This window comes from Saccostrea cucullata, unplaced genomic scaffold (assembly GCF_032062105.1).
Source record: "Saccostrea cucullata isolate Sc308-1 unplaced genomic scaffold, CSIRO_AGI_Scuc_v1 ctg4270, whole genome shotgun sequence".
Lineage (NCBI taxonomy): Eukaryota > Metazoa > Mollusca > Bivalvia > Ostreida > Ostreidae > Saccostrea > Saccostrea cuccullata.
In genome coordinates, this window is record NW_026931394.1 from 1 (window position 1) to 27836 (window position 27836).

General features: G+C 31.6%; 2 protein-coding genes across 2 annotated transcripts; one reads left to right on the forward strand and one right to left on the reverse strand.

The window, feature by feature from the left end:
* Positions 1–1516: 1516 nt before the first annotated feature.
* Positions 1517–4874, reverse strand: LOC134232507 (probable G-protein coupled receptor 139; the record flags this gene model as incomplete). The annotated part of the gene is made up of 3 exons (XM_062714486.1): positions 4643–4874; positions 3046–3086; positions 1517–2521 (listed from the first exon to the last, which is right to left on the reverse strand). Coding segments are annotated over exons 1-3 (1278 nt in total), but the record flags the coding sequence as incomplete, so codon positions are not given.
* A 2323-nt stretch (positions 4875–7197) lies between these two features.
* On the forward strand, positions 7198–27508 carry LOC134232505 (uncharacterized). Its single transcript, XM_062714483.1, has 7 exons — positions 7198–7258; positions 17595–17734; positions 17893–18022; positions 18238–18407; positions 18573–18736; positions 20431–20555; positions 27306–27508. Exons 2-7 carry the CDS (start codon positions 17627–17629, stop codon positions 27506–27508), a joined length of 900 nt encoding a protein of 299 aa, XP_062570467.1. The 5' UTR covers positions 7198–7258; positions 17595–17626.
* The last annotated feature ends 328 nt before the right edge of the window (positions 27509–27836 follow it).

Below are 27836 nucleotides of genomic sequence, written 5' to 3' on the forward strand. Positions count from 1 at the left end.
TATATAAAGTTAACAAGGTAATTATACAAATGTAACGACAATAAAATTTCATGGAATGCCGATTTTAAACGAAGTTGTTGAAATTCCTGTAACTTCAACTTATCATTGAGTAGCATGCCTGGCTTACAAAATTAATCCTACTCAAAAAAAAAAAAAAAAAAAAAAAAAAAAAAAACTTTTGATAAGTTGGGAGACATAAACTCATGTGACTGCAGAATGTTCCGTCTACCTGATCAATACAAAGGGTTCATAGTAGGAACAATCTGTCAACAGGGCATGTTTACTCCTCCTTGGCAACTGATCCTTTTCTTCATTTTCCAGGAATTCGTGCTTATGCCTTTTTAACAGATTTGTATGTTTTAAAGTGATTTGAGGTCAATGTTCCTTCACCGCTTTCGTTTTATTAAAATTGGATTTTGATTTTATTGAAGAAGTCGAAATAACGAAAACACAAAGACAACTAAACATATATAAAGGACAATTTTTGATTAGAAATGCTCAATTGAGAGGTGACTGATGAGAGCTAAATATTTTTGATGTTAATAGTTGACAGTGGTCCAAATTAGAAGTTTCTTTATTGATTTACTTATCCTATTAACCAGCATTAAAATTGTTTCTGAAAATGAATCAACTTTATTTAAGAAAATAGAGTCTTATATGTTCTGTTAAAGTGGAGAAATTGTTTTATCTTTTTATTTTTATTTTATTATTATTATTATTATTATTATTATTATTATTTAATTATTATTATTTTATTAATATTATCATTATCATTATTATTATTATTTTAAAAAATATTTTCGACCTAGCAAAATACTAAGTAATGCCATTTCACTGGAGTAATTATAATTGTTTAATTACATATGATTACAAAATCTTACTCAGAAAAATTCAATATAGAAAAAGTTCCTTGTATATATAATTTATTTATATATTTGATAACAAAGACACTCAATGATCAACTGAAAAGTGCTCAAAGAAATACAAGCTTCATTTGAATAATGAAAACAATTTCTAAATACAATTAGCAAAATTTTTTTCTTGGTAGGTGTGATGATGAATTCGAAATACAAAAGAAGTGGATAAGAATATGTTTGCGAAAAATAGTTTTTACCTCTTAAAGTACCGAAAACATTCTGGTAATAAAATTTAGAACGCGAATGTTACTGTTTAAATCGAAAGAATGGCATATGTTGCACAGCGTTAGTCTCTTAGTGTAATCAAAAAAAAAATAATAATAATAAATAAATAATAAATAAATTAATTTTTAAAAATTCATTTTCTGTTAAAATGAAAAAAGAAACTGAGTTAAGTAGTTCGCAAAATTTTCTAAAAATAATTTTCTCATATTGGAAAGTTTCATATTGATAATAATATTAACGTATGTTTTTTCTTAAATGACACACTTCTTTGTAAGTACCAGATATTTTGTCCTGCCCGACTGTTTCCAAAAGTTTAAATCTGCTCTTTATAGTTCCGTCATTCATTTCCTATAACAACATGTAACACGCCTGACCTCTCGACGAAATCGTCTTCCGCTGAGGCAACAAAAGAAATGAATCACATGATTTGTGTACGATAACATGCTGAATATTGTTCGAACAAGTTCTAACATTTGTAGTTCTGAATTGGTGACCACCAGAATCCAGTACGGCAGGGAAATTTTAAAGACAACGAGAGGAAGAGTTAGCAAGAAGAAAGAAAAGATTATGGTCAGTAGCATGATAGTAATTGAAGATGTTTTCAGAATTTGTCTTCCGTCGTTTGATGGAATTACACTTTCTTCAGGCACGGATAGTGAATTCTGGGCAGCAACACGTTTTTTTGTTTGAAGAACCTTCCTAGAAATCATAATCGAACACACCAGCATGACTAAAAATGGGATTAGGTTACACACAATTAAATCCACCCACGGCCAGACCTTCATGGTTATTTCATTTTCGTACGTGCATGATGTATCCTTAATGGTAACCGTGGCAAAGAAATGACTGTTGACAAAAATTAAGAACAAGACCACAAACAGCAGGACGTATGGTGCCTTCTTCATTGTGGAAAAAAGATAGGCTTTAAAGGGAAAACAAACGAGAACAAATCTGTCAAGGGTGACTGTCATCAAAACCCAGGAAGAGAAATCCATTGCAAAGTACACCAGAAAAGCATGAATCTTACAGCTCCATATCGATAGAGTACGTATATCGACGGAGAAGGCAGAGCGAATCCAAAATCGGAGCAATGCCGTATATAAAACCATAAGATCTGCCACTGACAACATTGTTAGATAGAACATACACGTAGATTTCCTAAAGGATCGGCGTGTAAGGATGAAAATGCTGGCAGTATTTCCAAATGCACCAACAACTAAAAGGACCGGAGAGAAATATATCCATAGATCAAGAGAGATCTGAAATTCCACCGAAATGTGGATTGTAGAAGACCTGTTGCTGAAACTAGTATTAAAAGACATGACTGTAGAGTTGATGATTTTGGAATAACATTTCAGACATTCTTCTCTTAGACCTACCTTTAAATGAAAAAAAGTTCTCGGTTTTATGTTTATATTTCTTCATTATTTTATGACTTTACAAGTAACAGATGGTAAATGATACAAGACGTTTTCTAGGGAAAATCTAATCATGAAAATAAAAAATCATATTGCACCAAGTATAATGATGGTCTTACGATGGTACATAACCACAAACAAGATATTTATGGGACCTGGAGAACAGAGTCAATACCTTGAATAACCCTAGAGTTCTATAGATCACAATTTTCCATCCTCTTTACAATGTAATTAAAGAAAATAAAATGTCCGGTCTCCTAGAAATTACTTCCTTAAGAGTTTTGCAGCAGTACTTTACTGTTGTTAAAAGATTATGTGTCCAAAAATGAGTTCTTTTCCCTAACGAAAGTAAAATTTATACTTCAATACATTGATTAGAGTTTTAAAAAATATTTTGGAATGTCTATATCTGGGATGAAATCAACAGTAAATAAAAGACTCAAAGAGTTAATGTTTCTTGATCTAAATAGACGTGTACCACATACATCCAAATCTATTCGGGCCACCATCTCCACCACTATTTCCCCTGACGAAATGTCAATTAATGGTCAGTCAAAATATTACTGGACGATAACTTTAGAGATCAGATCATCAAGTAACAAAAACAAATTCGGCTCTATTTGAACCATTGAAATGAATTAATTATTTACTTCCATTTAAATTTTCTATGCATGATGTCGCCCGCGTTGCGCAGTGGTTAGAGCGTCTGCTCTAGAGTCGCGAAGTAAGGAGATGATCCTTACGTTGCGGATTCGAATCCCACTGTACATAGGACATGGAGACAGGTCCTTCGGATGAGACCGTATAAACCAAGGTCCCGTGTCGCAGTAGGTGCTGGCACGAAAAAGATCCCTCACTGCTCAATTGCTCTGAATGCCGAGTATAGGACAAAATTTGCAGCTCTCCAACGGCAAGTGGTGGCGTCTCCATATGAGTGAAAAATTCTCGAGAGGAACATTATACAGTATACAATCAATCAATCAATCAATCTATGCATGATCCTATTCACAATAATCTTTCGATGTTTAACGGAAAATACCAAAAAGCCCTACAGATTTAAGACTATTCTTGCCATGGCTTCTTCATAAAAAATCTATTAATATTTTTGCTATAAAAAAGTCCCCAGACAGGTGAGTAGTTTTCGAAGAAAACAACTTTGGTCAGCATGATTATCTTCAAGTCCCTTTCTACCGAAACCTCTTCCCAACTGCGCTGTTGTTTTAATACTCGTGTCTTGTTTGGCTTCTCGTATGACAGGAGCTTTCCGATCTGTCATATAATATCTGAGAGCACAATTGATTTTCAAGAATAAATATATAATAACAAACTGTTGTTTTAAAAAGTGTGTTCGTATTATTGAACGCATCGACTGAAAACTTAATAATAAAGTTTATAATATGTAAGGTTGCCATTTCTGGTCCATTTTATTTTATGCCCATTACTTGTGCTTTTAACAGCAAGCCTATCATTTGATGAATTCAAGGATAAGTACGGCTGAAACATTGCAGAATCTCATTGATTTAGTGTTATATCATTGTCATAACGGAATTTACGTGTCCTTCAACGAAGGACATGCAAAAGTTTAGTATGAATCTTCAAATTTTAGCAAAAACAAAACTAGAGGTTTTTTTTCACTATTTCAAGAAGCATTCAAAGAGGTAATTTTATTTTAAATTTGGTAGTTTTGCAGATGAAACAAAACATTGTTTTTAGGCAAATCATTATCCAAAATTAAAACAGCTTCAATGAAGAATGTACTTGAAAATGTTAACACTTTCACCTAAACCACTCTGTATAATAGACAATAATAGCTAAAGATATCCCCCACACAACTCAATACCACAATAACAACGTATGAGTCTTGCACCATGTTCCTTCTCCACCGCCATTGCCAAAACTCTTGACGATATGTTTGAAAAAATGAGATTGGTATCAACGTCTATGAGACCTTAAATCCTATTGACTGTAGACCAGGACAATTCTATCTGCTTCCTAAAATACACAAAGAAGGCATGCCAGGTCGCCCCATAGTCAGCGCAATTGGACATCCCACGAAGAAAATTTCTGAATTCATTGATTTACATCTCCGTCCACACGTAGAGAATTGCCATCCTATCTCAAGGACACCACGGACTACATTAACAAGACGCCCTCTACTGGCCTCCCAAATCATACCCTCCTCGTGACTATGGACGTCACATCTTTGTACACCAATATTCCACACGATGAGGGTATCGAAGCCTGTAGAGAAGTCTGGGATAGTAGATCCATACAAATTCCTTCTACCGAGTCCCTTGCCAAGCTCCTTGAACATGTTCTCAAGTTCAACAAATTCATGTTCAATGGAGAACATTACCTGCAGGTTAATGGCACTGATATGGGTACGAAAATGGAACCGTCTTATGCCAATGTTTTCATGGGCAGACTGGAACGCAACTTGTTACTTCAAGCACCGTTTAGGCCCCATAGCTGGTTGCGAAAAATTTGATGTTTTCCTGTTTTTTTTAAACGATTTTGATATTTTACATGCCAGGAACGTGCATGTAAAATATCAAAATCGTTAAAAAAAAAAAAACAGGAAAACATCAGATTTTTAGCACTAGTTAGTTTCCTGTGAGGACATAGAATGACAATTCCCGCCATCTATAACGAACAAAAAAAAAATGTTAACGGTAGCTTAGAAAGACAGGCATAATAATGAATCTGTTTGTGCAGTAGCTGTCTAACGCTGAAGTTTTAAGTACCCCTTTTCATTCCCTACTTTTTCTCTTGAAAAAAGGAAACCCCGTATCAAGAAGAGAATCAAATTCCTTTTCTTTCCAGAAAAGGAAGAGAATAAAAGGAATAATATTTTTATAACCTTTTTATTCTTCGTTTGACAATTATATTTGATTTTGATAAATGTGTCCAAAATATACCTTGGGTTGTAGATATAATATTAGAAATAATGAAAAGTTGTTGAAAAAATCTTCACATTTCAATCTGGCTATACTCAGTCTAGCATTCGATTCTTCACAACTCAGATGTTCAGTTCTGTGTGGAAAGAGTTTTAACACCCCCCCCCCCCCAATTTTAAAAAGCAAATACCCAACAAAGGAATTTTATCAATCATCTTTCTCTAAATAGAGAGTAATACTAATATATAACAACATTGATATATGACAAAACAATTTGTTTTAATCAGATAATTCCTCCATATCATTTATGTAATATTGGAAATCAGTGCTGGAAAACGTTGAGGAAATGAAGGAAAAGAAGCCCAACAAAAGCATTAACGATCAAAAGAAGGGTAACATCCTTTTGGAATACATATACTCTTCTATTCAGGTGTGTAATGGTGACAATCTGACCAAAATCCTCCTCGCTGAGTTCAATCCAATATAAGCATCTGCTTTAAAACTAGTTATTTTTATTATCTTATTTTAACGGAGTATTAAAACTAAATGGAATGAATTATTTACGTCAACATGATGAAGAATATCGGCTGTTAAATCTGCTGGAAATGTGACGCCTTGTCTATAATGTTTATATGTTGATATCATAGATCATGAATTATGAAAGCTTTTTTGGTCGAAATATCGAACTTATTTCTTTGAAGCACTTGTAAGAGGGACCAATATGGAATTTTCCGATCAATTGTTAAATGTCACAAATGCTATTAACTAACTGGATTAACCTAAAGATGGCGATGTTTTTCAGACCTTAGTTAAGAAGGACAAAGTTTTAATTTATCGTTAATGCTTTTGTTGGGCTTCTTTTCCTTCATTTCCTCAACGTTTCCAGCACTGATTTCCAATATTACATAAATGATATGGAGGAATTATCTGATTAAAACAAATTGTTTTGTCATATATCAATGTTGTTATATATTAAAAAAAAATTATCATCATACTCGTAAATCAAAATATGTATCGATCAACAAAAATGTGTTGTCTGCTGTTAATTTTTAACCTATACTTATCTTCTTCCCCCAACCCCATAAAACCCCTCTCATTCATAAGTACCCTTTTCTGGAAGACATAAAAATGTTTTAAACAAAAAACAATAAATTCCCCTTTATCGCCATTATAGTAACCTAATCTAGATTTCTTGAGATCTCTCTTCTGTAATGAAATAAATTTGAGTTAATAAGAAAGTTGTTAGAATCGAAACATATTGAAGACCTTTCTTTTACAAAACACTAGAAAGCACAGAAAGCTAATCAATACACGGTCCCAATTCTCAAGTCTATAATACGGTTTTATGTTTGGGTTTAATAAATATCTGACATAAAAGTTTAAATCTTTTCAATATCATACAATCTTGAAATTGTTATACTTTTTAAACATTTATTTCTATGTTTGCTATAGATATATAATACATTACAGATTAATTTAAAAGGTGTCATTTTTTCTATAAATCTATAACTACTGTACAGCGGGGTACTTGAAATTTCACATAAATCAATAACATTTTAATATAAAAGTCCCCACACAGTCAAGTGACATCTGTTAAGTTTGGAATATCAATCAAAAGACTATTTTCACAAACATTTATTTTGCTCTATTTTTTAAGAAAAACCAAGAACGTGCAGGGAAATTGATCTGAATAGAAAAGAAATGGACATGTTTCTTTTCGTGCATTCTTTAAAGTTCTTCATCTTATGTTTTGTTTGTTTGTGTCCAGAAAATACAGACGCAGCATACTTTCCAAATTTTGGTAAGTAGATTTAAAAATTTTAAAAAGTCTTTTGTTCAAAGCTTTCAAGAATGCTCTGACTTATGTAAACTTATGTGACCTGTACAAGGAGTTGTTCACGCTCTTTCCAGCTCTGAGGTTTTATTTTTGGAAACGATAACGTATAGGTTATTTACAGAATATCGGGAAAAGAAATCAGGTCTTTGCGCTGAAAAGCACACCAAGCTTGTGAAGTCCGCATCTACGCAAAGACAGAAGGCGGGCATATATCCCTTTATTAAGTCATAACTTTTTTTTATTAAATATTTTATTGCGAAACATTTTTCTTCCTCGTGTCAATGAATTTTAATGTATTTTTACGTTCATAAAATTATATCCTTACAAAATTAGAACGGGATATCAGTGAATCTACTCTGTGTAAGTATGTGGTGCAGTTGTAAAAACTTTATCTAAAGAGTCGCGTAGAAAAGAGTTGAATTTTCTGTTGTGGTTTCGTTCGTTTGAAACCAGTCCTTTCGATAAGACCATGACAAGCAACGACAACAACAGCAACAAAAACAAAAGCAAACAAACAATAAAACCCTAAACAAACGAAAAATAAAATCCAACCAAACCAAAAAAATGATTATGCGTCCTAAATTAATCTCATTCTCGAATCTAAGGCTGGGAGCAAATGTTTAAATGAAAAAAAAGTTCTTTGATATCAGTGTCTTGAATAAAAATGAAGCTCAAAAAATTTCAAATATCTTGTTTTTGGTCATCTACAAAATTAATATGAAAAGGAATACTCTAATTCTACATATAAGTAGTCTGAAGATGATACGTGAGGGATGATTGGGTTCCATATTTATTCCAACTCCAAACCCGGAGTCAGTTCACTTTGTTTCTATCATTGTCAAATGCCGACTGACGTTTTCATGCCAATTGTTAGACCATTATTTACACACTGAATTGTCGACGGTTTTTTCCGTTATTTCCCGATCATGACAAAAAGCATACGGCAGGGAATACACATCCATAACACCTGGTCCCTACTCCAATGTTTTAGAAGTCTGTGCTTTCTCTGATCCTATTTTGTAATGTTTAATGGACTTCAGAGCTTGAATACCGTTCGTTATCTCAACACATTTCATTTAACATTTGGATTTTAACTGATTAATGCGATACGGGCCAACTAACAACTAAACTCTATGACAAACGAAATGACGAAAAGCAATTATATTCCACGATCACCAGTTTATTGTATTGATTTGTCCTAACTTATTCGATTCTCAAGAGTTCGATGCGAGAATGATCATTTTCAATAATGAAAAAAATATTTAGACAAATAAGCTGATGTTACATGAATTTCAACAGCTTCACTTTAAATCGGTTTGTCGAAATTATTTCATGGTTCATAAAATGACTTGTTATCAAAAACAACCTTTTAATGGTTATTCATATATATATTTGACATTAATTTTGTGGCCCATACTAAATTTGATATTCAATCTACCTGTTCAAAAGTCAAATGATACATTTGGCTCCCGGCGGTTGTGACCTATCACCATGGGATGCTTGTTGCCTTTTGATTATAAGATTGTTCACTTTACGTTATCTTTAACTTTTTAATACCTAAAAAAATTTAAAACTTAAATGATCTTCCCGAAAAACAATCATTTATTTAGGAAATAAAAGGTGCATGGTCAAATTTTAAAACAAGAGTGACATCTTTTAAATAGTTGGAAGCTTACGAAACATGCATGAGTTGTCAGCAGAGATGGAGAAAGTTATGTTTAGAAAAATTATTATGATAAAAAAAAATATACAGTTACATGTAAACTAATTTATTCTGATTCTCCTATTGGAATCTTTTTTCAAAATTTTTATGAAATATGAAGATACGAAGAGTAATCATGCTCAAAAGTTCATTTAAACAATACAGATCATGCGAAGAGCAAATAAGGACTTTTAAAACATCAGAAGTGAATCAGGTGTCATGGATGAATAAGCACTCCATGTTGACCAGTCACATCTATCGTGTGCTTCTGGTTGTGATTAGGAAAATGGAAATTCCATAGACATCTCAGTATTTAGATAACATTGAACATGACCATTACTCATTAAAAGTCTCGCGACGGTCAATGGATTTTCGATTTTATTCACATAATTGAAAAATACCATTTCACTGTTTCCATAGTCTTCGATTTTCTGAAGTTAAGATTTAATATTTCATGATAGATATTTCATTGTTTTCTCGTTTTATGACTAAAATTTGAAACCATGAATTATCCAGAGATACATGTACCAGTACATAAATCATTCATGTTCAATAGATCATGAATTTTATTTCGATGTTTACAAAAGAAGTGCACAAGTTTCTTTCATTATGTCATGTTGTAAATTTTGAATTTACCGGGTGGCAGTAAATACAAAGTTTACAATTCAAAACTTACAACATGACAATAATATAATTTCGAAAAAGCTTTTGTTTGTATATGAATATAAAACACCTTAAATGTAAGAGAATATTCATTTTAATTAAATAAAAAAGATAATATACTTACGGATACACACAACAAACACACATGATGCCTGGATTAATATATATTTTTTGAATGATTTTGAAAAGAAATGACATGCTATAAAGGCAGAAATATTCGTGTGGCTTAAATTTCGTTTATTTCGTTGTTATCAATTAACGGAATTATATCCCACACGAATATTTACACGAATATATATTTAATAGGTTTAATTTCAAAACAACAAAATTTAATACCCATGAAACTATTTTAGATGACCATTCAACGAAAATTTATCTCCACGAAAATTTGTGCTTCTACAGTAAATGATAAATGCCTGAAATATAAAAAAAAATCGTTACATTTTCTTTCTTTCTATAATAAAAAAAAATAACATTAAATTCTTACAAATTTCCCCCAATTAATCCTGTAAATATTAATCAGGTTACTTATTTGAATATAATTTTATGAATATTTCATGAAAAAAATATTGCTATTTCTGAAAAAAATCTGTGATATTTATACTTTAGTAAAGAAAAAGATAAGGAACAGTAATCGATCTCATTAATCCTTCTAAGACAGAACAAAAAAAAAAAAAAAAAAAACACGGATGCTTGTAAAACAAGAGAAAATATGTACTAAGGAAAAGAAAGATTACCTTGCCGGACAGTTAAACCAGCCCTGAACCTTCTCCTATTTGCTCCCTGTTTGGACTACTTGTATCACCTTTTGTTTCAGCATTGCATTGTCAAATCAGGATTATATGGAATTCTACCACGATTATTGCAAAGATCAAAGAAAAGCGGCGGACATTATTTTCCAATAAATCATGAAGGTCATCAAAAAATTATTAGATCAGAAACATGTATCAAACTTGAAGACTTCATATACATGTTTGGTTGTAGAATGAAATACTTGTTTAAACCACATCGTTGTGTCGTCTTTTGCAGTATAAACACTGTAAATTGCATAAAGTTGTTGATGAATGTCGGTTTTTATAGATAAGCGGGGCTATTCCACTGACCTCCCTACACATTTAAACAACGTGATTTTAGTCCCAATAAAGCAGTAAAACAGGAACATGATTTTGTTATTGAATATTCATTATAACTGATCAATACATATTACGAACAAATTTGTAATTTAAAATGCTATTTTTAATGTAACGAAAGCTCAAATCGTCTGCATTCCATACACAGGTAGGCAAACAAATTTTACCTCTGGTGTTATATAGAACAGCGAAATCAAGACATGGTGACCTAATTAGTTTCTCTATAGAGGAAACGATCAGCCGTGTTTTAGCGATTGTTGTAGACAAGGAAGAATACAAATAAAGTCCTTGTTGTCGTTAATGATGCCTCGGCTTTTATCTTTCAAACAACATTTCTCGACCTCGGAGGTTGTTCTGCAACATTCACGAAAATATCATAACCGGGTCAATCTCATTCTGGACTCCAGCCTTAATTGATGTTAAATCCTAACCAGCAAAGGTTTAGGAAGGCAGAGTCCCGAATGACATTGGGCCGATCATGCATATGTTTGATATCCACCAGGATCTTATTAAAAAAAATAAACAAGTATTTATAGTTCGCTTTCCAATAATCAGGTTACCCTCATTCACTGGAACTCGTGAAGAGGTACCGGGATGACATGCTATATCTTCATCTTTATTCAATATTTTCCTTCTGGACTCGCATGGCTTGTGGAGGTACCGGGATTACTCAATTTCGCTATTCTCTTTTATTATATAATTCCTTTTAAATTTGTTGAGGTACCGGGATTACTCAATTTCGCTATTCTCTTTTATTATATAATTCCTTTTAAATTTGTTGGACCAGAGCGGCGGCCATGGTTGGGGAGTGGAGATGTTACCCAACCTGTATGAAATGCAACCAAGACAGTCAAGATTTAGCTTTCCACTTTTTATTAAATTAAACAATCTATTTGTAATCGTTATGATTACAATAAATAATTTCTTACAATATACTTAACATTGTAAGTTCTAATATTAAAATGTAACCTGTAAATAAATTAAGCCATGTGAAAATTTAATTATTTGATAAAAGCCGCGGAAGTCTAGAGAATGAAATGCAACCAAGGCAGTCAAGATTCAGCTTTCCACTGAAATCCTGTCTATCCCGGCCGTTCATTTCATACTAGGTTTACGTTAACTTTGTAGATTTACATCTCCATATTTGTAACTCCTTCGAAATTTGCAATAATTACTTTAAATTTCAAATTGAATTCTAATTACTATTATTCTGACTTTAAGTACTTTTTAAACCTCTAATGCACTTTTAAAATAATTTCCAATCTTTTGCATAATCTTTAAATATTGTTTTCTGTAGTTAATTTATCCAAACATCTGAACTCTGGTCACTCCAATCTCATTGGTTGCTTCTTCCTCCTATCCTAATACATCTTCCGATAAACAAGTAAACAAGTAAACAACCGCATTGTGATGAATCGCATATTCTGGGAATCGTTCAGGTTAAAAGGTCACCCTAGTAGCCAGCATATAGTATGTTTATTTTTAACTTCAGAACCTCGCATCTCCGCCGAAGAGTGCAAATATACAAAAACATGTTACCACCTTACTTTAGTGCAATTTTTGTTATGATAAAAACGCGGACTTTATTTCTTAAATATATCAAGAAGAAAAATAATTATGCGAGAAATTTGACACCCAAATCCCCTACAAAATTGAATTTGGATTTTCGAGATTCGACGATTCATTGCTGGTTTTTCAATCCATTTGAAATATTGGGCTTTTTTTTACCTAAAAGTATGAATATCTTAAGTACACTCAAACTACTTTTGAACTGAACATGATTACTTTGCTATTGAAACGGTTCAGGGATATTTTATATACGTTTTGACTTTTGAATGAATCGTCAAGTATACCTCGTCAAAGGCATGGTCATTTAGTTTTTGTAATTGAAAGAAGTTTACAAGTACTTAACATTGCCAACTAATTTTAAATGGAAAGGCTTTCAATCTTACAAGACCTAATTAAAAGCTGTTTGTTCCATAATGTACGATTTAAATGAGTCGCTTTCAAGTCTCCATATACCTGTAACCAAATATTCGTAAGTTTAGTAGGGTTGCTTCCTTTGATTATTTCCTGATTGCTGCCTCCTTAGCAATAGATGATTTAACAACCAAATTTTATCAAAGAAATTAAAAGGAGCATTAACAAGAGGACATTGTGGCCCCACCCTACCCTCGGGGTCAAGATTGGAACAAACTTGAATCTACACTACCAGAGGAAGCTTTCAAATAAATATGACCAATCATGGCTTTGCTGTTCTTAAGAAGAAGATTTTTAAAGATTTTTCCTATGCATGTCTATGTTAAACTTTGATACCCAATTGTGGCCCACCCTACCCTCGGGGGTCATTATTTGAACAAACTTGAATCTTCACTTCAAGAGTATCCTTCCAAATGAGTTTCATCTTTCCTGGCCCAGTGGATCTTGAGAAGAAGATACCATCAATATTTTTCCTAATCCATAATTACCTCCCCTTCAAAGAGGGTGTGGCCCTTCATTTGAACAAACTTGAATCCGCTTCACCCAAGGATACTTTCTGGCAAGTTAATTGAAATTAGCTCAGTGGTTTTTGAGACGAAGATGAAAATAGGAAAAGTTTACGACAATGCCAACGACGACGGGTGACAACGAATAAATTTTGATCAGAAAAGCTCACTTGATCATTCGCCTCAGGTGGTCTAAAACGTTCTTTATAATTTATTCGTAAAAGTATGTCTTTGGGGCAAAGAAAATATATCAGGACACGTTTAAGGGAGTACAAACTCTCCCATTGCACCGGCACCCATCTCTGATGTTTACTTTTGTTAAATTGATAAATTTGAAGAGGAAGAACACCAGTCGTACAAATTACGTATTTTAGAACAAAAATTTCCGATATTTCTATTGCGTATCTTAACTGCACTGTGTATGAAATAGAAAAGCATCAAATTCTGCAGTTTTGTCATTGTGTAATAAAATAGAATATATCAGTGAGGGAATTAATAAGATTCCCGCGAATAATTCTAATTCGTTCGATGCTGCCTCTTGAGACAGACTTGCTCCTGTGGAATTGCAATTCTTGCTGAATGCATAAATGATCTACATAAATTGTTTACAGTCTTGCGAAAATACAAGTCATTAAGAAAAGAATTAAAATAATCAACAACAAGAGTCATGTCTTTTTTTCATACTTTTTTCAATTTTTTTTCCATATATTTGTTTTTGACAACTGGGGGTCAGTATTTTCCTATCATCATACAGACATTTATGGAACATAGGGAAAATAACATAAAAATACTGTCAGTAAACTGCCAAGGCCTGGGGGATACAGATAAAAGAGGTGATGTTTTCAAAAATCTAAAAGCTAACAAATATAATGTTTATTTTCTTCAAGATACACATTTTGTGGAAAAAGATGAGAACATGATAAGAACACAGTGGGGTTATAAAGCTTTTTTTAGTTCTTTTAAATCCAATTCAAGAGGAGTTGCTATCTTATTTAATAATGATTGTGAAGTGTCCTCATTGAAGACTTACCTTTTTTTACTGATAAATATATACGGTCCTAATTGTGATAGACCCAATTTTTTTTAAGTTTACTTAATAAAATAGAGGAGACAAATTGTTCTCAACACATTGTTATTGCAGGTGACTTCAATTTAATTTTTGATAAAGAGTTAGATTCAATGAACTACAAAAATTTAAACAATCCAAAATCACGACTTGAAGTTTTAAAACTTATGGATGCTTTGAACCTAAAGGAAAAAAAAGGTTTAAAGGACAATGTATCAGGTCAAAGGTTAAGTAGATTGAGGAAGGAGAAAAACCATCAAAATACTTTATTAGTTTAGAATCAAGAAACTATGTCAGTAAGCTAATTCCAAAAATAGAAAGAGATGATGGATCATTTGTTTCTACTCAGAAAGATATTTTACAGGAAACAAAGGTTTTTTATGAAAGTTTATATAAAAAAAAAGGGAAAATGTTGAATCTGAAAATATTCATGAAAAATTGGAAAATTATAAAGATATTCCAAAGTTAAGTAAGGAGGAATCAAATAACCTTGAAGGTCCAGTGACACATTCTGAAGTTCTTAATTTCCTAAAACACATGAAAAATGAGAAGAGTCCAGGCCCCGATGGATTTACTTGCGAATTTTTCAAATTTTTTTTGGAAAGATATAGGTTCTTTTATTACAAGAGGAATAAACAATTCATATGATCTTTTACATTTTACCCAGTCAAATAAACTTGAAATTATAACTTGTATTCCAAAATCAGGAAAACCAAAACAGTTTTTAAAAAACTGGCGGCCAATTAGTCTTCTAAATGTAGTTTATAAAATAGCTTCAGGTTGTATTGCTGAACGAATGAAAACAAAATTAGATAAATTAATCAATAGAGACCAAACTGGATTTATGAAAGGCAGATTTATAGGGGAGAATATTAGATTAATATATGATTTGATGCATTATACAGAATTTAATCAAGTACCTGGTTTACTAATGCTTATAGACTTTGAAAAAGCATTTGATACAATCTCATGGAAATTTATATATCAAACATTGGACTTTTTCAACTTTGGGCCCTCCATTAAAAAATGGATTGAGACTTTCTATAGTGGTATTAAATCATGTGTAATACAAAATGGTGTTATTTCAGACTATATATTTCCTCAAAGAGGCTGTAGACAAGGCGACACTATTTCACCATATCTCTTTTTGTTATTGCAGAAATACTTGGAATTCTTATTCGAAATAATAAAGACATTAAAGGCATAACAATAGAAGGCGAAGAATATAAACTTTCACAATATGCTGATGATACATCCCTTATTTCAGATGGCTCATCTACCTCAATGGATGGTATTCTACGAGAACTCGATTATTTTGCAAATATTTCAGGCTTAAAAATTAACTTTTTAAAAACAAAAATGGTTTGGATTGGAAGTAAGATATATTCAAAGGAAGTTTTTCACCATTCTCGGTGGAAGCTTGATTGGGATAATTCAAATTTTGATCTGCTAGGAATAAAATTTTCAGTTAATCTGGAGGAAATGCTTGAACTGAATTACATGTCAAAATTAAATGATATAAAAAAAACTGCTATGCAGTTGGAGTATGAGGAAACTTATTCCAATTGGTAGATTAACAGTAATTAAAACTCTTATTATACCTAAACTAAATCATCTGATTCTTACACTACCAAATCCTAAACCTGAATTTCTAAAAATGTTTGAGACAGAGTTGTTTCATTTTTTTATGGAATAGTAAAATACATAAGATAAAGAAAAATGTTATAATTCAGGACTATAAATATGGAGGGTTGAAAATGGTAGATTACACAGAATTTATTTCTGCACTTAAATCAAGTTGGGTAAGAAGACTCATTCACTCAGATGCAAAATGGGTAAAGTTGTTTAAAGCTGACCTGAAAACAGACATTGAAAGCATGTGGACAAGGGGCTCAGATTACATTATAAAATTAGCAAATAACTTAACAAACAAGTTTTGGAAAGAGGTCCTTAATTCCTGGGTTAGACTTATAAATATAAACCAAGAAAACAAACATGTGTTATTAGAACATATATGGAATAATCCACACATAATGATTAACAGAAAATCTTTTTTCTGGAAAAGCTATTTTGATAAAGGCTTTGTCTTTTTAAATGACCTTTTTCATAATGATGGTGACTTTTTAAGCTTTGATACCTTAATTAACTTAAAATGAAAACAAATTTTGTTGAATATAACGGTCTTAAGAGGGCTATATTAAAAAGACTGAAGTATGCAAGAATAGAAGACATTAAAAGACTAAAGGTTATTGGACCAAATATTCCAAATTCAACTTTCATATTTTATAGAAGTAATAAAGGGTGTAAAGATGTGTATAAAAATTTATAAATAACAAGAGAGAGCCAATCAGTTCTCTTTTAAAATGGAATGAAAATAATGTTTTCTTTGATGAAGAAGATTGGAATAAAATATTTGAACTACCTTTCAAAGTTACTCAGGAATCCAAATTTCACTGGCTCCAATTTCAAATATTACACAGAATTATTCCAACAAATTATCTTTTTAAATTGAAGTTGATTGATTCACCATCTTGCACTTTTTGTTTAAGTGACATAGAAACAATTGACCACTTGTTTGTAGAATGTTTCAAAGTAAAAGATTTATGGTGTAGGATTGAACAATGGGTTTTGGAAAAATTTGAGATGCATTGTAGTTTTGATAAAATAGCAATACTTTTTGGTAAATACGAGAACAGGAATATTTGTAAATTACAAAACTTGATAATACTTACTGTAAAGCAATTTATTTTTGCTAGTAAATATAAAAGTGTTCCAAAATTAAGTATTGATATGTTAATAAAGAGGATTATAGACAGAATTTTTATAGAAAAGGTTTTGTTATTACAAAGTTGTAAATATATGGAATATGAAAGGCACTGGCAAAAAATCTGTGACGTACTTTGAAAAAAAAATCATCTATTTTTATGATGAAAAGTAATTATATGCTAATTCTAAGGAATTACATTAGTTAATTACAAATATTTGAACACATTTTTCTACTACTGCTGACCCCACCCCCCTTTTTTTTCTTAAAAAAAAAAACTTTCACGATTACAAGTGAACTTTGGACTGTTGTAAACGAAAGAAAAAACCAAGAAATTTACCGTGTATATGTATATGTGTTTATATGCTTTACTTATATATATAGTTTGCTTTGTATACTTGTGAAAGCCAATAAAAAAAAAGAAAGAAAAGAAAAGAATTCAGTCTTCAGATGTGCAATTATTATGTGAACAAAATCTCTTATTTTCAGGTTATGTGGGTTGCTATAACTATACCAATCATATGGATAAATTCAAACTATTCAATGCTACTCCATATGCCAATGAATCTGTGCACAGCTGCATTCAAACTTGTCTAAAGGAAAGTAACAAAAAGTATGCGGGGATAATGGTATGTTTTATTGGTCTTAAATTATTGTCTAGTTCATATGAAAATGTTAACAGTTGTAAACATTTTTTTAAAAACTTATTGATGTAAGATAATGATAAATGTTAACCTACCAGTACCTGGTCCTTCAATGAATAGAAAACTTTATTCTGCACCCACAGGCAGATAAGCAGTGTTATTGTGGTGACAAATATAATCAAACATTTGCCACAGCCGAAGAGGACTGCAATTTTTCATGTTCAGACATTGACAAATGTGAAGGAAACGGAAAAATATCAATATACAATACAGGTAATAATTATATCATATTTAACAAACAAATAATTTACGATTTCCATAGAACATTCTAGTAATATCTGTCAATCAAGATATTATTTCTTGAGTGAACCCGCCTTAACATGAATCTTGGTAAATTAAAACATAATTTAAATTTCAATACATACTTTATGTACGAATGTTGACATATCACTCGTGATCATCTATAAAAGAATCACATCTTTATTTAGACTATGACGTTAAACCACTATTCTCTATTCCTGGAAATAATACGAAGTTTTTGGAAGTTTGGAACAGAAAAGTCACCAGGAAATTTGGTAATATGTTTACTGGGTTCGTCATGAGGAGTCCGGCAATTGATTGGTGGAATCAAAACAAGACGTACCACAAACCAGAATACGTGAATAAATATACAGTGTTTTATAAAGATTTAACATTCAATCGTATTAATAGTTATGTTACTGCTAAAGATGGTTAATAAATAAATAAATAAATACATAAATAAATACGTAAATAACAAAGGTGAATACGTTTCCTTAACAATTGATTTTTGTGTTTTTTGTAGGTTTCCCTGATGGCATTAAATCTGCAAGGACAGCTTCTTTGGGCAATAGATTTCTTTACCAATGATACAAACGCAAATATTGAAAACTGGATGACTAAGGATCGTGTTCTGCCGAACGAGTTTATCAATTCATCATCAAAAGAGACGTTGGATATTACTATCGAGTAAGTCTGCATATTAAACATAAACGTCAATATAAATAGATCCTGCACGAAGCCCATCTTTCGAATTCTTTATTTAATCATAACTTTTGCAGACATTTTTGCAGTTCTGTAGAATTTTTTGTGGGTAGCTCTTGGTCTCCAATATATATTGTTAACATGCTTAAAAAAATTATTCCAATTCGATTAAAGCTATTTTTGATGCATAACAATACATGGTTTATAATTAAAATAGATTTGCACCCTGCTTCAGTTAACAAAGCACGAGCTGAAATTTTGTATGTGGTCATGGTGGTTTTATTATAGCACGTAATCAAACTGCAAGGATGTTTAAATATATGTTATTTGAAGAAACGTGCAATGCAATATTTTTAATATCATCATGATATTCATGTTTTTGCCAACTTCAAATATTCGAATGAATATTAAAAAAGATTTTTAAAAAGATTTATTGTAAGCAATTTAATTAAAATTACAAAGGTTTGAAGATTTTATTAAATAATCATGTGCATAACTGTTCATAAGGATGATTTAAGAATCATACATCAAATTAAAGGATTAATTAGAGGTAATAAATGATATCAATTATATAAGGATTGTTCGAAAAGTTCGTGGACGATGTAAATATTCTTTATACTGCTTTCTAGAAATTTAAGATAAGCTCATTATCATGTGAACAAATTGTTTTCTTGATTTGTTAAGTTTCGATCCATTCGATTCAATAGAAATCAATTTACTTCATTTTAACATCAACATGTTTTGTAACCACGAGGAGCGTCAATGTAACGTCAAAAACATAGCGTTAAGATTTTCTCAAAAAATAATATCCTTACTAATTTAACACAGTATAGCTTAATATGCACTTATTAAGAAATGTTTTTCTGTCACTAATCATTTATTATTCTTAACAGTTGTTCTCGTTGTATAATTTAATTTGTCAATGTTTTAATTTTAAACACTCAACTGTGCTTTCACGGGATCAGTAACTCCGAAGTGCGTAAGTTTTTCAATGCAAATCCAACTTTGTAAATTTTTTGTTCAGTTTTACCAGATAAACGGTTTCTTCACAAATTGTCTTCGTCCGATACAGAGTCTGTCACGCAAATACTGCCTGTACAATTTACACACACATGCACGACCCATTTGTGACATATTTTTTGATTCCTTTAACATTTTTAAAGAGGTTATTCAGGCTTTTTCCCAAGTATAACACAAAATTGCATCTTTATCTGCTGCTCTGTGACGTTCTACAACGTCATCGTTTTTGTCGTTTTCAATGCGGACTACGTCTATTCTCAAATTGGTTTCTTTTCAACGACGCAAAATATAAAGCCATGACTTGGAATATGAATCAATGTATCTGTTCTCATTTTAAAAGTCAAGGATTTTTTGTTTTTCGTTCATTTTACAGAGAATGTGAATACAAACATTATCTTGATTATTTAGTGTTTTATTTATAAATTACTGTTGACCTGCGTCGGGATCCAATTTTTGTAGTTCTTAATTCTGGATAGGTTTGAAATAAATCATGACACTTTTAGAAATTTTAATTAAAGTCATTTGAATTTATATTTCTACCAAATTTGGATAAAATATAACGTTTAATAAAAAAAAGATATGAGATAATTCCACGAACTTACCGAACAACCCTTGCAATTTAACTGATAGTGAACAATTCAAAACTTACGATAAAACAGCACAAGGAACAATGAAATTCGAATAACTGAATCCGAAAACGACTATGTGTGGTTTCATCGTGGAAATGTAAACAACGACAGAGCGATAGTAACTGTTGTTTCTCAAAAAATGAAACCCCTACCGGGTAAGTATATTTTTTCTTTTCAATATTTTATTTTTGTATGAAGAAAAAAACATATACGGATTTTTTTTAACATGAAAAAATATTTAAGCTTGAATTGTGACTAGAAAATAAGGCAACCCAGCCGTGAACGAGTACAAGGAAATAAATGATAATAGAAATAATATTCCTTGATTGCATCCTTTTTTATATGAAAGGAAGCTTAAACAGTATTGACCTACAGAAAGTAAATAATACAATTTGAAAAAGAGGACCATGGGCAATATCGCTAACTCGAGCATATGAGCTAGGTAAAACACAAATCAACTCAAAATTGAAATTTTATTTTACTTGACAATGCGACCATATCAATATAGCACACACGTTTAACTTTGCTGTCCTTGAAAAGAAGAATTTTAAAGAATATTTTCTTCGTGTTTCTTTGTAAAAAAAATGATCTCCCATATGGATCCCTCGTTGTAGTCACACACTCACCCAGGAGGTCATGATTTGAACAAACCTTAACCTAAACCAAATGAGGATGCTTCCATTAGTTCCATATGAAAAATCAATGAACTTTTGCAAAGAACGCTGACTTCTAAAATCGACGGCTTACTTTTACACTTGGACAATATACGGAAGCTCTTTTGCAATAAAAAAAATAAGCTCTCCATTTTATAAAACGAAAATAACGGGCTGAAATAAAACATATATAAGTTGCCCAAGAAGAATTCGACAACCACCCTTCTCTCAATGTCCGGCCTTTACATGCTTACATATGATCAATTCTGTATCTCCATACATGACACAAGTTTAAATGTTGAAGTAAATCGTCAACAGTAAAAGTCAGCACTCTTCGTAAAACTCCATCAGTGTGCCCGTTAGAGCTTTTGAGCACGATTCAATGAGAACCTTTGAAATATCTATTCCCTGCCTTTGCATACTTTGTGGCATTGTAAAAGGATGAACCTTATTCAATGTAATAAATCCCTATTGAATCTTCTTTAATGCCCCTCTTAAGAAATTTTCTCTCTGAAAGAGATATTGTCATTACGGTGAAGTTACTGCCGCTATGGGATGTTCCGCTTTGTGATGCGCTTATCTCTTATAAACTTCATTATAGTGCCAAGATTTTTTCTATTTGGAAAATACTGACTGATCAAATCTTTGAAAATATTCTCGTACAAAATAATACAATAAGACATCTCACAGTATATAATTACGTATGTTTCAAAAAATATCAAAGAATGAAGGATAAAATAAATGAAGCTACAACAATTGGTAGAGATTTTATTAAGTCTACCATAACCTCTCATTAAATAAAAATGATTAATTTCATATATGTGTACTGAAACTACTTCTTTACATGTCTAGTGTTCTACATTAAGAGCATGGATTATATTCCTACATTTGGTGTGTGTAGATATATTAACGATCAACAGAAGTTAAGGCTAAAATACACTCTAGAAAAGGTGAGTTTTTAAAAACAAATATGTAATGTCTTAGTTTTGTTCACTTTAATTGAAAGACTTCTTTATTTAAAGCTTTTTAAATACAATTTTTTCTTGCATAATTTCTTTATCAATTGATCTATTGCAAATTTGTGTAATAATGTTTATAAAGACAACTCTTTTTGTTACTTAAACTCAATATGTTATATTGATAATGAAAAAATTGAGCATAATATTAATAAAAATAGAACATACATAGCGTCGGAATAGAAAATTAACATGTAAATATCTTACAGGTTTAGTTTTATTAAGAGAAAACGTATGATTCATTTTTTACAAAAGTAAAACGGATTGATAGAAATGTCATAGAATAAAATTCAGAAAAAATGAATAAAATTGAACCGGTGGCTGCAGACATTTTGACGATAAAAAAATTGAATTGCAAAAAAATCTAAAATATTCAGTAGATGACGTCACGATGTCTGACCTTTGACCTCTTGATATGAAGTTGACCTTTATAGTACATAAAGAATACAGACTCCTTATATACTCGTATGTATCCACATTCTATTCCGGGTATCTCTTGCACAAGTTCCACAATAGTGAAGCGCACGTCACCTTTCATTACCTTACAAACTCTTTTGACAAACCTTTTCAACTATAATCTGTTCCCTGTATCCATGAATCATCCGATTCAAAGTCTCTACCACTTAAAAACTGTCTTTTTACAATATACGATTGCACAGCAATTAAAAAAACAACGTATTTTCTGGATAATCTAGCATTTTCAGAATTTGTTTTACCCGGTAGTTGTTTCCCGAATGCAAATTTAAAAATTATTAAACGGTGCTCCGTGACGTCCTCCGATGTCATGTTTTTTTTGTTTGATTTTTAATATAAAAATCAAGTCTAATAGTTTGATATACCGGTATTTTAATTGAATAGATGTATTGAATTGAGTTTTAGCACCTGAAGGGTCCAAATTCAAATTTTTAAAAGTATTTAGAGTTTTACAATTTTAAAATATCAGTTCAAATTTCTAAACTTCAAAAACTCAAACTGATTTCGTATATGGAAATTTGTTATTTTAATTAAAAAAAACACTAAACTTTCGAATTTCAAAACTGGTGCAACATTTTGAGGTCTTAGATTCTTACCTTAAATGTTCAAAATTCTAATTTCCATAAACGTTTTTTGTATTTTAAACTTTTGAGATTTAAATCTACCATTTCTTCAGAAAGTTTACGCTTAACAATCTTAATTTCAGTACAGTTTTATGTCTTTTTAAATTTCAAAATTGAAAAACAGACTCAAGGAGTTCATCTGGTGATCATTTGGTGATATGATAATAATCAGGGATTTTAAACATATATCATATGTACAGTCTTCAGATTCTCAGTTTTGGTATAAAACCAATACATACAAAAAAATTAAAAGAATGTAAGGTTTCTATTATAGATATACTAGTATTTGATACTAAAACTTGGGAAATCTGAACTGCAAATCTTCTAATGTTGTCTATGGAATAGAAGGCAATCTACATAGACTTGTTTATTTTGGTGAAACCAAGGGGTCACTTAATAAAAGAATATCAGGTCATCGATTTCAAATAATCCATGGTGGTCAGCAGCTATTATACAAACATTTTAATTTACCTGATCATTCTATTTTGTTAATGAAAGTTAGAATTCTCGAAAAGATTTATCACCACACAATTAGAGAGTCACTGACTACACCTTTCCGCAGACAACGAGAAGAATTTTGAATTAGAAAACTAGAGACAGCCTTTCCCAATGAATGTAATGACAATGTCGATAATGTTAGAAATCTTTTCAGTCCACAGTGTAACATTGTAAATGTGATAGGACATTTTAACCATACACAGAGACGTAAGCGTAGTCATTGGCATCGGTCTTACAATAAGCCTGTAATACACGATGTCTCTTTTCATTCATTACTATCTTATGTTAATCAACAGTTAGGTCTACATCATATTCGCACCAAACTTTACTCTGTCCCTTTGAAACATTTAGATAATATTCTTCCAATTTTTGATTCCTCGACACCAGAATATAGGCTCGAATCTGTGATTATGGATATTGCAAAGCACTGACTTTTTCAACCCGCACGTTTTACGGAAGAAAATACAGCTAAAACAATCCGTCTTTTCTTAAACTTCAATATGCCAATAAAGGAATTGACGCGGTTAATATAAGTAATATTCTCAATCACAAAAGGGTCCAGTCTTGTATTCCACCATATTTCAAGTTAAAGACTACATCTTGTATTTGCTGCAAATATACACCGACCATTGCTTCCAAACTTTTCAATTACAAAGAAAACTTTACATGGCCTAGATACCGAGTATCTGATACATAATCCTCCATCGTGTTCATGTTCTTCTTCGCCCTATAACTATAGTCTTGCTGGACACGTTATTACGGGTGACGTAAATATAGTTAATAATGAGGACCTTAGCTCACTTTTTTTAAAATGTCCTAAATATAAGGAACCCCGATCCTTCAATTGGCGTCGGAATTTCATAAATATTATGAATTCTGTAGAAGATTACGCCATTCGATGGACCAGATATGAAAAAGAAGACGTTGACACTTTGTCAGAATGGATAAAATATATCGAATCCATGTTAATGTCGCGTATTAAAACATTGAGGGGAAATATGAAAACAATATTTCCTTCTTTGTTTAATAATCCAAAAGTGTAAAAAGAATTAAGATAGATTACATGATCAGTCGTACTGGTCCCTGCCGACAAAGCAGATAACAACATTGTCTTCGTTTGTAAGGCTCATTATATAAATTGTATTTCAGAAGAACTTGGATTTAATTCTACAAGTTGTAATCCACCTAAAACTCATACTTCCTATCTAAGGAAGAAATTCTTCCAAATCATATGTCAGTTTTTAATATTTTTAATATTCCACAGAACCAAAATGAATTTGAACTTCCCTATATATATATATATATATATATATATATATATATATATATATATATATATATATATATATATATATATATATATATATAGTTTCAAAACAAAATGAAGAATCGGTACAGTTTTTTTGTATATTTTAAAAGTAAAAATCCAAAAATATAATGTTTTGTGATATTTTTGGATATAAAATCCAAATTCAAATAATAAACTCAAACTTTTATCTAAAGCGCTTTCGCCCCATGTGGGCTCATCAGTCGATTTGAAATTGTAAACAAGTTACATTATGACGTCATTCTCGTGACGTTATGTAGGCAACGTTAAACATAATGATTGTGACGTAATAATAATCACAGTTGATTGAGGCGCACAGATAGAGTTTTACAGTTCATCTGATCAAAGTTTAGCGCCTATTATAAATGTACAATTATGGAGACATTTTATATAAAATGTACATAATAAATTTGATATAAATTTCTTTTAACAGTTCAATTTCGGTTTAAACAGATTTATAAAATATTGTTCTTTGGCTTTCCGTAATTGTTCATTTTCCTCTTTTCCTCTTTTGTTTTGTAAAAAGGAAATATATAAAAATGTCCTTTACCACAAGAATCAAAGTGTTCACTACATGGCGTGTTTCTTATGGTCGGATCCTTAATCTGTTGCTTGTGCACGCGAACACGGTCGGCTAAGTTGGTTCCGGTTTGTCCTATATAATTTTCCTCACATGTAGGACACGTCATACAGTATATAAGGTTTTTAGATTTACACGTCATAGAAGATTTAACGTCAAACTTCATTCCGTTTTTAAAAATAATGGTTTGGCCGGTTTTTAAAACTTGACAGGTTCCGCATCGTGGATCCTCGCACTTAGAAACCATCGGTTTCTCGGGGTTCGATGTAAATTTGGCTGTGGTAAGAATCTTTTTCAAATTGGGAGGTTGACGCCTGCTGTGTAGTATATCCTTTGGTTTGATAAGTCCCTTAATGTTTCTGATTGTTGAATAATAGGGAAAAATTGTTTGGCAGTTTTAAAGATGTTGTAATTTCTTGGGTTGTGGGTAAGAACAAAAGGGATCTTTTCGTTGCTTTCCTCTTCGTGATGTGTAATAATTCGTAATTCGTTTATGGGTATTTCCTTTGCTTTTTGTGTAGCAACCTCAATTAATTTTGATGGATATTTTTGTCTGGAAAGAAATATTCTTAGTTCACACAGTCTTGTATTTCTGCGATCCTCATCTATAACAATGGTACAAAGTCGCCTGGCCATATTGAATGGGATGTTTCGTTTGGTATGGGAGGGATGGCATGAGTTGAAAATCAAATATTGATGGGAGTCAGTGCTCTTGTAATAGAGATCCGTTATGATTTTTCTTCCCTCTTTTTTAATAATAATAATAATAATAATAATAATAATAATATATATATATATATATATATATATATATATATATATATATATATATATATATATATATATATATATATATATATATATATATATTATAATAAGTCCAACAGACTTAAAACTACGCCCTATAGTAGCTGGTCCTTCTTGTCCAACAAAAAGGCATAGCAATTTGCTAGATATTATACTAAAACGTTTCTGCAAATTGGTACCCAGTTTTATTCGGGACGACATGGATTTTCTCAACCATATTCCAGAAAGTGTTGAAGAAAATACGAAGTTAGTGAGTTTTGATGTTACTAGTTTGTATACAAATATTCCCCACAACTTAGGACTAGAAGCCATCTCCTTTTGGATTGACAAGCTTCCAGATGTAATCCAGCCGAGATTTTCTAAAGAATTTATCCTCGAAGGACTTAAAATAGTTTTGCAAAATAATCATTTCTTTTTTGATGACAAGTACTATCTACAAATAAAAGGGACAGCAATGGGGACAAAAGTCGCTCCTACCTACGCAACTCTCGTTCTAGGTTTTCTGGAGGAAAAACTTTTTTCAGAATGCAAAACATTTTTTGGAGAGGATTTTGGTACATACATTGAAAGAAACTGGAAACGTTATTAAGATGACTGTTTTATTTTTTGGACAAAATCTCTACAAGATCTACAACAGATTAACAGCATTCTAAATCGGCTCCATGAAAGTATGCATTTCACAATGGAAATCAGCGAAAACAAATTGCCATTTTTAGACATTCTTATTATAAAAGAGGGAAGAAAAATCATAACAGATCTCTATTACAAGAGCACTGACTCCCATCAATATTTGATTTTCAACTCATGCCATCCCTCCCATACCAAACGAAACATCCCATTTAATATGGCCAGGCGAATTTGTACTATTGTTATAGATGAGGATCGCAGAAATACAAGACTGTGTGAACTAAGAATATTTCTTTCCAGACAAAAAATATCCATCAAAATTAATTGAGGCTGCTATACAAAAGGCAAAGGAAATACCCATAAACGAATTACGAATTATTACACATCACGAAGAGGAAAGCAACGAAAAGATCCCTTTTGTTCTTACCCACAACCCAAGAAATTACAACATCTTTAAAACTGCCAAACAATTTTCCCTATTATTCAACAATCAGAAACATTAAGGGACCTTATTAAACCAAAGAATATACTACACAGCAGGCGTCAACCTCCCAATTTGAAAAAGATTCTTACCACAGCCAAATTTACATCGAACCCCGAGAAACCGATGGTTTCTAAGTGCGAGGATCCACGATGCGGAACCTGTCAAGTTTTAAAAACCGGCCAAACCATTATTTTTAAAAACGGAATGAAGTTTGACGTTAAATCTTCTATGACGTGTAAATCTAAAAACCTTATATACTGTATGACGTGTCCTACATGTGAGGAAAATTATATAGGACGAACCGGAACCAACTTAGCCGACCGTGTTCGCGTGCACAAGCAACAGAT

Bases quoted from the DNA above. Each gene is read 5' to 3' on its own strand.
- LOC134232505 (XM_062714483.1), top strand. From the start codon at position 17,627: ATGGATAAATTCAAACTATTCAATGCTACTCCATATGCCAATGAATCT. The intron at 18,023-18,237 runs GTAATAATTATA...ATCTTTATTTAG, and splicing joins AATATCAATATACAATACAG to ACTATGACGTTAAACCACTA. The intron at 20,556-27,305 runs GTAAGTATATTT...ATTTCTTTCCAG, and splicing joins AAAAATGAAACCCCTACCGG to ACAAAAAATATCCATCAAAA.